Source organism: Eptatretus burgeri, chromosome 12 (assembly GCF_056783735.1).
Source record: "Eptatretus burgeri isolate ZD-2024b chromosome 12, Ebu_testis_v1, whole genome shotgun sequence".
Classification (NCBI taxonomy): domain Eukaryota; kingdom Metazoa; phylum Chordata; class Myxini; order Myxiniformes; family Myxinidae; genus Eptatretus; species Eptatretus burgeri.
In genome coordinates, this window is record NC_140972.1 from 50,540,110 (window position 1) to 50,550,896 (window position 10,787).

The 10,787-nt window shown below is 44.3% G+C and overlaps 1 protein-coding gene and 1 pseudogene across 4 annotated transcripts in view; one reads left to right on the plus strand and one right to left on the minus strand.

Annotated features, from left to right (window-relative positions):
* LOC147015591 (dual oxidase maturation factor 1-like) overlaps positions 1 to 2,562 on the minus strand; it is a 50,594-nt pseudogene extending 48,032 nt beyond the window's left edge. Inside the window, exon 1 of the transcript XR_015050381.1 lies at positions 2,058 to 2,562. The product of XR_015050381.1 is annotated as a dual oxidase maturation factor 1-like (transcript). The remainder of the gene's footprint in view (positions 1 to 2,057) is intronic.
* A 1,853-nt stretch (positions 2,563 to 4,415) lies between these two features.
* The window catches only part of LOC147015593 (dual oxidase 1-like), a 187,301-nt gene continuing 180,929 nt past the window's right edge, over positions 4,416 to 10,787 (plus strand). For all 3 annotated transcript variants that reach the window (XM_085850495.1, XM_085850493.1, XM_085850494.1), the window contains exon 1: positions 4,416 to 4,554. In XM_085850495.1, the coding sequence (XP_085706621.1) occupies positions 4,437 to 4,554 (118 nt within the window). In that variant the 5' untranslated portion in view covers positions 4,416 to 4,436. The remainder of the gene's footprint in view (positions 4,555 to 10,787) is intronic.

The following is a 10,787-nucleotide window of genomic DNA, read 5'->3' on the forward strand; positions in this document are numbered from 1 at the left end:
TTCTTAACATCCAACAAGCACACTCCAACATCCAAACAAGGTTTGTCATCGGGGAAGTGGATGGGGCAGACCCACCCCATCGTTACTTTGTGGATGGGGAAGACCCACCCCATCAATAATTTGCATGATTACAGCCTTGGGGAATCTTGTAATCCTCTCTCATGAATAAAAAAATATTTTCATCCCTGTCTTGAGAAACTTTGTGTTTCAAGTAAACTGATTATATAAAATTACAGTTTTGTCCTGGCATGTCAATACCATAACTTATCAAAAAGACTTGCTTGTTGACACAGACATGAGGAATGTACCGAAAGCCAAGCAGGAAATGAAATATATACAGTACTAAAAATTATCTTCTTGGAGGGCAAGACCCAACCACCCCCCTCCCTCACTCCCCCACCACGATCCCCTCCACCCCATCTCGTGTTTTTACAATTCTTACTCCAACTCAGGAATATGTGCACCTCCCCCTGCCAGCGTTTTTCTTTTTGATTGATTCATTTACTCATTATACAGTCAAATGTGTGGAATTTATGCAAACGGTCTTCTTTCTCCTCTTGTACTTGTGATATTTTTTCTTCTTCTTCTTCCCTCTTTATTTGTTTTCTAACTTCTTTCTAATTTTATTTCTTCCATTGTTTCTTTCTATCTCTGCAGATAAGAGTTAAATGATGTTTTGGGCATCCTTGCAGTTGTGGTGTCCTTTGACATCAAGTCTGGGGTATATATCCTTGCTTTTTTGAAATCAAAAATTATATAGAAATATATATTTTTTTCTTTGTTTTTTTTTTTACAGCATTGAGGGCTCATCGCAGAGCTGCCACACACAAATTTGACACAAGTGGACATGCAGACGAATACATGAGATAGGATTGTCAGATGAGACAAACACAGCCATTGAGCTTGGGGAAGTTATGTCAGTCGTCATTTCCCAGGGCACTCTCAATTATATATTCACCACTTCGTCCTGAGGAAGCAATAAAGGGAGAAACAGCAATGTACTAGACTGGTGTTAATGTATATTCCTGAGAATCCCTGTAACTCGTGCAAACTACACCGCTTTGCTTGGTGGTGGTGTGTTTGTGTGTGATGGAGAGGGATGATTTATATTTTATAAAACAGGCACAGCCAGCCAATAATTTGAACTTAGTCTAACTCCACTAATTTTGAATCAAACATGAAAAACATACCCTTTCGTTTCAAGGCCAGACTCTGGCCAGTTAATGGACCACAAACAAAATGTTGCTTGAGATCAAGTGTGCTCTTCCTTTTTCATTCAATATTGGGACAGTCGAACTAAGTATATGAATTTTTCATTGACATCTAATGCACCGGCATCAAGTTAATGTTGGGCAACCTTCAGCACTGCCATTGTCCCAAAGCTTTAACACCATGGGACTAACGTTGAACCAGTGTTTGTGACATTTGTTGACTGTGCCTTTTTTCTTTTGAACGATTGACAATTCCAATTGCCTTCTCCAAAAAAACCACGGTTTACGCATTGGGAAGAAAAAGGTGTGACTCTTTCTTTTCCATTTTTTGTATCATTCAATCTCATGTAAAAAGTCGTGGTGAAACGAAAGTAAAACCTGAACAGATGTTAACAAGCGGTGCTGCTTCAGAGGAGGAACAATTGCAGCTGGCACAGTGTGATCAACCAACATTGGCCCAACAGTGCAGGCCATTCTTGTTGGAGCAAATTGTTTGAGCATCAGCTAAACTTTGGTCCATCGTTGGCAGAATAACATGCAACATTGATCAGACATTGGCTATATACACAAGCCAGCCGTGTCTTTCAATATAAAAGGCAATGTGCATATGGCCAATGACCACAATACCAACCCAACCCCAACCCAAAGTCCAATGGAGTTGTTGTCGCTGGGAAAAAATTTTACTGAACAACAATAAAATATATTTCAAAAGATATGTAATTCTGTTCATGCAATATATGTTTTTGACAATATGTCAACATTCTGATCACTCGGTGCGAATGTGGAGATATGAGAGAATGTGGAATGTAGAATGAACAAGATATGAGAGAGGATAGGTGTCCTTACTGAGCGTCCACGGATTTCAGGTAGGATGAGCAGAAAGGCCAGACCGACCACGCAGAACACGTTTATGGTGATAACATCGTCAAAGGACACCATTACAGGTGTCCGACGCTCAGCGTAGAAAGGTGGGAAGCTGTATCTGATCCCCATTCCTGGTATGTAGAAAGTTTCTTTGAGAGATCAAGCATAAGAGCAGATACATGGTATTCCCGTGTTTGACTGACTATATTAGTACAAGTGTCTTCAATAAGTCCATACAAATGGGAAATTGATTAAAACCAACCTCTGGAATTTTCTTTTTTAATCGAAAAGTACAGAAGGGTACAACTCAGTCATTCAAAACGACCTTATTTTCAAAAGGGATGGAAATAAGAGTGAACCACAATGCAGTTCTGGCTTGCATCACATGTAAATCCTATTATCTCACCTTGATGATCTTTAATGAGGAAGCTTTGTTTTCGTTGACGAGGCAGCAATCCAATGTGGACGTGGTAGTTCTCTTGAGACTAGTTTGACTTCCTGGAGATTACAATCTATATATGTAACACTTTCTTTTAGGTTTAACCTCACCTTGAGGCCATTGCTACACCCTCTATAATATGGCATTATCCTTATTCTTTGCTGATGGTGTTTCTTTGTCAGAGCAAATAACAGGTCAAGAATGTTGAGCGTATCCAAATGACTGCAAATTTAAAATCTCATCTCTTGCTCACTCGTGTTATGTATGCATTCAAAGCTGCTGAAGAAGTAAAGTTGATCAAGACAAATATCGAATCATCGAAAGAAAAAAATTAATTGTCCTTTTTGGTTTTCATTCGTATAAACTTTTGTCGATCTGCAAATTGGACTCCACACATGCTTGATATTAGCATGAAGCGTATCAAATTAGTGTTTATGTTCAGTTCACTTTACACTTTGTTCTATTAAATACATTGTAAGAATAACGGTACAAACTTCATGTATTTTAAAATATATCAATGTACAATGATATTTAAACCACGAGAGTAAATCACTTGTTCACTTTTCTATCAGCATTCTTAATCTCACAATTTATAATATCTCGAACCTTGTCACTTAAAGATGGATTGAAAAGTCAATGACGTGCTTTGAAATAGCTACACAACACAGTGTGATGAGAAACCTCATTTGTATAAGCAGTGATTAAAACTTGCTATGGAAGGTTGTAATCTACAGAAAGGTCTATAACGATAAGGGTCAAACCCCTGCACTGTGTTAGCTCATGCACATGGACTGGTCTGTCATGAGACTCACCAGCTCGTCCAGTGGAACACACAGTCACAACACAAGCAATGTAATCTCAGTCCCTCAGAGTAAATGATTTCATCAGACTGCATTAACCATGATTTTTATACCCTTCACATCCGGCCTGTAATCTATCAATCAAAGCTGTTTAGTGTCACATTTGCACATGGGACTTCCTTGATGAAAATGCTCGGTGTTTGAAGCTCCACATCCACAGCCTGTACATAGTCGATTACATCAGACAAGCTTACTGTCAGAAGCCTCGGGATGGCAAGGTACGTGGATCTTTATCCAAAAGGTTTATGCTATTACAGTCTGAAATGACGATGTAGCATCATAAAAAATGGGGTTCTTCATGGCATTTTAACTTTTGTTTTTAACCCATAATTGTATATTCCGAAAATGTTTGGTTGACGGTCATGTTTATGATTTCTCATGTAAAAAATATTTTTTCCAACCAGACATGTTTATATTCTAAAGAACATCTGAACGATCATTTAGAGATTTATTGCATTAAAATTCATTACTTAGGATTCGATAACAACACAGAAACTAAATAGCAAAGATAAATCCAACTTTAAGTAAACTTTTCCATCGCTCCATCCCGCCGAGTCCTTGCAATCAGTGTCAATCTAGTGATGCGTGAATGTTCGCCAACATTAAAACAACAACGCGAAAACAGGACCCTTTATACATTGTACTCTCCAAATATGTGGTGGCCTCTTTGCTGAGATCCATTCGCTTTGACTGATCCACTTATCTTGGACTAAATCATTCACTGAGACAATCTTCGGCACCGTTCTTACCTGAACGTGATAAAATACAATCAGCGTTCGATACAAACATAATGACCTATTATTTATACTTTATCCCGAGTGGGAATATTTTAAAACTTGTGTTGCAAAAAGGGTCATGACCCACGTCCCTGGCGTAACGTAATTACGACGGTGCGTCACAATGATGTTATAAGACTGCAAGGGGTTATTACGTGCCACACAGGTATCGAGCTTGCATTTCACAGAAAGGGTTGGAAATTAGAACACATTGCGAAAATAAGATCGTGGTTTGAGGGTGACATCAAACGTACAGCGTCAGCACGCTCCGGACAGAAAACTGAGAATGATATACCTTGTCCGATTGTCTGCGTGCAGGTCACAGAGTGGATTCGTAACGATGTCCAGGTGTCTCTCCAATGCCTATCTGGTACTCACCCTTTGCTGTCTCATTTGGCTGGCAGGTAAAGTGCCACTGCAAAGTTGTGTGTGTGTGTGTGTGTGTGTGTGTGTGTGTGTGTGTGTGTGTGTGTGTGTGTGTGTGTGTGTGTGTGTGTGTGTGTGTGTGTGTGTGTGTGTGTGTGTGTGTGTGTGTGTGTGTGTGTGTGTGTGTGTGTGTGTATATATGTATATATTAGCAAATGACCACAGGGCTGTTGTAAGATGATTTCTTTCCAATGGAGTGGAGAATATTTGTGGAGTTTGCTCGGAATGTCCCTTGACAACATAATTACGAACTCTTTAAGACTGCTCAGGTTTCTCAATGAAGGTAAATTGATACGGTAACTAGAAAGCATTTAAAAATGCGAAGCCCATCCTCAACCGCTTTGGATTTGAACTAAACTTGACGAAAACAACAGTTGAAATTTTCTTTTAAAACTTATTTAATCGTGTTCTTCTTCTGTCAGTGTGTGTTCTCCAGCACACACACACAGGCATATTTGTATGTATGTGGATATATACTGTTATGGAAATGGCCCTTAATGGGCAACTAAAAATAGGATTAGCTCAGATCCCCCATTAAATGCCTGTTTAGATAGGTTGTTTGGTAAAGTGTACGATAAATGTGTGTCGGAGGTGTAAAAGTGGTGAAACTGTGGTGATTTTATGTTCATACTGTGGTGAAACAGGGGCTCGATCTTCTTCCTCCCTTCTACAGACAATAGGCCCCTCCCAGTCGGCTGAGGGGGTGTAGCCTAGAGAGAGAGGTGTGGCCTGGAGAGGCAGTGACGCGAAGGGGTGGGGCTTTTTGTCGGCAGTCGCCTGGAGAGGGGGTTGAAGAAACGAGGGCAACAAGTGAGCTCTGAGTTTGGAGAATGGCAGTCGCCGAGAGAAGGAACAAAAGATCGGTGTGTGGAAACAGTCGCTCTCGAGGCGCAACGTGTTTTAAAAAGGAGAGAAACAACGAGGCCTCAGGTTGAGGTTCAGTTCTGAGCTTGGGAAACTGCAGTCTGCTTTGAGAGGCTGCCTGGACGTGGAGTCGACGATCGACTCGTACGGGGAGGTGATCGACCGATTCGGCCTGCGTCTGGCCGCGGAGCCCCCATACTTGTTCACACACCAACGGCTCATCACGTTTGCCGATCCGCTGGCCGGAGCCCGTCACCCTCGATTTGGGCCTTGTCTGGAGGGCAGACCGGTCCGGGACTTGGGTGCTGGACCGTAAGAGAGATCAGCTGAGGCCCATCTTCGACCCTGCACAAGGTCAGAGCATGCGGAGACCGCGCACGCGGTGCCTTGAGGGAGCGGGAGTGCTGCGCCAACATTTTCTTGCCGCGCGGCACATTCGAGCTGGGAGTTCGAACCCGTGGACCCGCTTGTTTGTTACGAGCAACATTCGTGCTTCTTGATGTTTTCCTCTCGTCCATGAGCCATCACCAAGTACTCTGTCTGCATGCATGCTGTCTCTCTATCTGTTTTGGCTGCACGTGTTGTATAAGGCATATTTTAGTTGTGATCCTCTCAAAAACTTCAGACCGTGGTTCCCTAGTTAAGAACGGGTTGATTGTTAATAAAACCATTGTCGTGTTTATTGCTTGTGTTGTGATCCCTGATGTTCCCCAATAAATGTGGTTAATTCTTAAGAAGTTGCTGATATGGATTAATGCGTGTCGCGTCGAGGAACGATCGGTTCGATTGGCATATAAAACCAAAGTGGTTAGGCCTCAGTCACATTTGCCACGGCGGCCGTGGGGTCTCCAAAATCTACGGCCACGAGCAATTATACGGCGGCCGCAGTATTTCCACGGTCACACAATGTAGCAGTCACATATGTTTTTATCTTTCGGGGAGCCGCACGGCGTATTTAGAAATTGTGGAGACCGAAAACGTGGAGTTGCCGTACGGTCTTTGATTTGATGTCGCACGGTGACCATAAAGGGGCCCTGCAGCGGCCATAGAATTTTCAAGGCAGAAGCAAGGTAGCCTCAAGGTGCCCGCAAGGTGACCGCAGGGGGGCCCTAAGGCGAACATGTGGCCAGACGGACGATAACGAGTTGGTTCATTTTTTTTTCTTTTTTTTACCAGTTTTTTTTTCGGTTATAACTCGGTTTTTATTGGTTAAAAAAGTTTTAACTCCGCGTTATAATTCCACGGCGACCCCTACGGCCTGTAAAAGATAGCCAAACGGCGTAGGGACACCCTGAGGCCACCGCAGAAACTCTGCGGCCGCCGCACGTTTCTGTCAATTCAGAGGCCGCCGTATCCTCACCGTAGAGCAAATGTGACTTAGGCCTTACAGACTGGTAGGCTCCGCTCGGTCTCTGACAAAGCCAGTCTGTAACCAGGGGTTCTATCTCACCAACTGGTAAGGTTCAGGATTACTTTGGTATCGCGATTGAAGACACGTGACCCGAGGCCTGTGCCGAGCCGGCTGGCGTTATAGATTCCCGGAGACGGTGGTGGCGAGGCTGGCACCAGGGACCGGGTCAGAATCCCGCCACCCCGGCTTCGCAACAATATATATATATATATATATATATATATATATATATATATATATATATATATATATATATATATATATATATATATATATCTCTCACACATGCACACACATAAATTTGTGTGTGTGTGCGCCAGTGTGTTTCCTCCGTAACTCCCAAAAATACATCTTATATATTATTTCCGAGTTTGTGGTTTCGTGTCGCGCTCTCTTCGACTTTGTTCTGCGCTCGAGTAACGTGATATTTGGCTTCCATTCTTCTCAAAGACCATATGAGGTGCATGTTCCAAAAAAGTAAATAAAATGGTTCTGAAACAGTGAAATCATATTCCACTTACTGCATTAAAGTAAAATTACTTCTGATACTCTGCATCAGTTCCTTTCTCAAACACACCCACACCAACATGTCGCGCAGAGCGTGGGTTATGCAAGTTATTTTTGAAGAAACAATTTTTTGTGAACTTAAATCTTCAACGTAAATTTCTTATAAAAATTGTAATTGATAACAAAAATTAGAATTGAATTTTTAATAAAATGAATTTGACTTGGTGTAAATCATGACAACACGACAACTCACGTACTTATCCTCAGTTATAACAAGACTGTCTCGAAAGCGATGTGTGGAGAGGCATTTTGAATTGCACAGCGGGAGTTGTTTTGAATGATGTGGAGGTGAGGTATTCTTAATAACATGGTAGTTACGTGGTGGAGAGGTATCAATATTCAAGGTAGTGGTGAGGTGTTTTCAGTAACGTGGCAGTGAGGTGATTTGAATTAAGTGGTGGTGTTTGTCCCACTGTTGCAACTTATGGTGAGGTGAGCGACGCAAGCGGATACATGCGAGTATATATTGTTACGGCTGTGGAAATTCGCAATACACCATAAAGGGTCTCAGGTGAGATATATCGGTAAGTCCATGTGTAGTTAGCCCAAACCCGTTGTATAGAGGGAATATATGTGATCCATTCGGGCTGCGATTCTTCAGTTAGCCGTTTTTCTTTTGCTGTCGTTATTTTGGTGCAAGAACAACAACGAACATCGCCACAACCAACATCTCAACGATCACGCCATTCACTGCACGACGCCAACAATCACGCCATTCACACCACGACGCCACCTTCCACAACTACGCCACCACCATCTTCGCCACTCGCCATTCAACAAGCACCGTGCGGTCACGATCTCCACGGGACGGATGAAAGGAGCGGAGTGGCAGCAGCAACAAGGGTGCGAAGGGGCATCTCCCACCCAAAACTCCCGCTTAAATATCTCCCGCCCAAAACGCCCGTGCAAATATCTCCCGCCCGAATCTTCCTTCCCTCGTCGTACGGCGCGTGGAGAAGAAAACCAACAACGCCTGTGGGGTTTTCCCGCAATTTTTCCCCGCGCTTGGTGAGAAAGGGGGAGGGGGTGGCGCGTCCTCTCCCGATTGGCGGAAGCGCGGTGTGACGCGGCCGGGGGAGAGGAATGCCCCCCTTCGAGGCATTTTCTGGAAGCGTCTCGAAGGAAGGAGGAGCCAAGAACGGGGCGGCCGGAGCCGGACCCTACAAAAGGGTGGGCGTGGAGAGTCCCTGCCCCTTGTCCCTGGAGGAGAATTGTCGAGAGTTGTGGAGAGTCCCTGTTCCCTTGTCCCTGGAGGAGAATTGTCGAGAGTTGTGGAGAGTCGCTGGTCGGTAGTCCCTGGAGGAGAATTGTCGAGAGTTGTTGGAGAGTCCCTGCTTGAGGTTCTGTTCATTCGTTCGGGTTGGGCGGACGACACGTGCAGGCGCGAGGCACGAGCCCAGTGGATCACGCCGGAGGGACTCGGAGTTGCGGTCGCCAAGGGCTGCACGACGCGCTCAGGGAAGTCGCGACTTCCTTTTCTTTTGGGGTTTTGTGTAAATGTCTGTGGGTGGCGCCAGTCTTGAGAAGTAGAACTGTTTTTAGTGTTGCCGTGTGAATCGCCTTATTCGGTTGTAGATCTGCGTTGGTTCTTTGCTTGTGTTTTTCTTTGCATAAACGTATACGTGTATTGCTTTTATTGTATCCCTGTGACTGAAATATACGTGTCTTCCGTGCTCCCGTATTAAATGTGCTTGTCCGATTGTTCCCCGTTTTGCTTCGTCTTTTCCTTTTATTGAATCTCCATCTTGTATCACGTAAGGGATTGGTCGTGGGTTTAAAACGCCCGGTAAATAATCTGAACCGTCAAGGTCGATGATAACTCCGCTCGGTTATCCCTGTAGCACGGAACGAGCCGCTTAAGCGGTTCGTGTCCGAAGTCGACCTGTGGCGTGGTACAACTCCTCGGTATGCTATCCGCGCAGGAACTTAGGTAAATCGACCATTCGCTGATCGGACCCAATTTCGCGTGGGGAGAATGCGGATTGAGTTGTGATGAGGTTAAACCCCCACCCGTGACTAGCTCCCGGCGTTGTTCCGAGAGGGTCATGACTGAATTGCACGTTCGGTGGGTGAAGCGGCCGCTATTGGTGACACGCGGTCGTTCGCACGCCGCGGGGCGCAAATTCGTAGCAATATGTATGCATAATATATGTATATGCATAATATATGTATATATATATATATATATATATATATATATATATATATATATATATATATATATATATATATATTGTTACGGTTCTATGCATACATACATAGAGTTGTCCCAAGTCAGTTATTCCATTAATATACGTGTAGTTAGATCCCTTCCTTGTGTAGTGGGAAGACGCAAGGGTGCGTTGCGATGGGCTTTAGTTAGGTTATTAAATCATTTTTCCCTTTTATTTTATCCCCACTCCATTGCATTTCTGAGGCAAAATCCACGACAACCCACGGTACCCTCCCCAATGATCGCTTCTGAGGAAAAATAACATGAGGAAAAAATGAGCACCATGGAGTAGACCGGCACTTTGAGTATTCCACCGTCTACTCCAAGCCAGACGTGGGTGGTGAATCACGTTCGTTTTGCACCCAGGTGGGCGGGCCAAACCAGCGTCTGGCCGAAACCCCGCCCAGAAAGGCGGACCACATGTAGGCCCAGTCCAACCACGATGCTCGGATCGGATGATGACGTCGGTTTCGTCATGGCTTCTCCCCGAGCTCCGTGATCTATAAAGTACGAAGCATTCCTCAGGGTCCTTGTCATTGGAATTGTGAAGAAGTTGGGGAGGTTGGAGAGTAGTTGGTTGTCGAGATGGTTTTGCGGGTCGTTGGAGAGGTTGAAGAGAATTGCGAGTTGTTTGGTCGTTGAAGAGAACTGCAGGTTGGAGAGGTTGAAGAGAATTGATGTGAAAGTGTTCCTGCTGCCTGGCTTTGCCTACGTCTCGCCTCTAACTCCCGCCTACTGCACTGGTCCTCGCTCCCACGACCTCGACCAAGTCTCAAATCTGGTTATGCCGACTACTCATCTCTCGCCTCTTTGAACTCCGCCAGACACGATTACCACACGTGCGGCTGTGGACCGAACTGTGCAGCTTTTGTCGGGTGCCGCACCACGGAGCGTCCATTCCTCGTAATGCTCAGGTACCAAAAACTGTGACCTCAACTCCCTCCCTCCCTGGCTGCAAAAGTCCTTTGCTTTTCATTCTGTTTATTTCGTCTGAGTGTGTTGGCGCCTGTCCGTGAGATAAGCCTGTATAAGATCTTCATTGTTGTGATAGTTATTGCTTTTATTAATCTCGCGTCAAGTCTGCACTGTGTCCGCTTTTGTAAGTTGCTTGTAAAATTGCCGCACCACACCTCTGTCATCTTTCCCTTGCATTACAT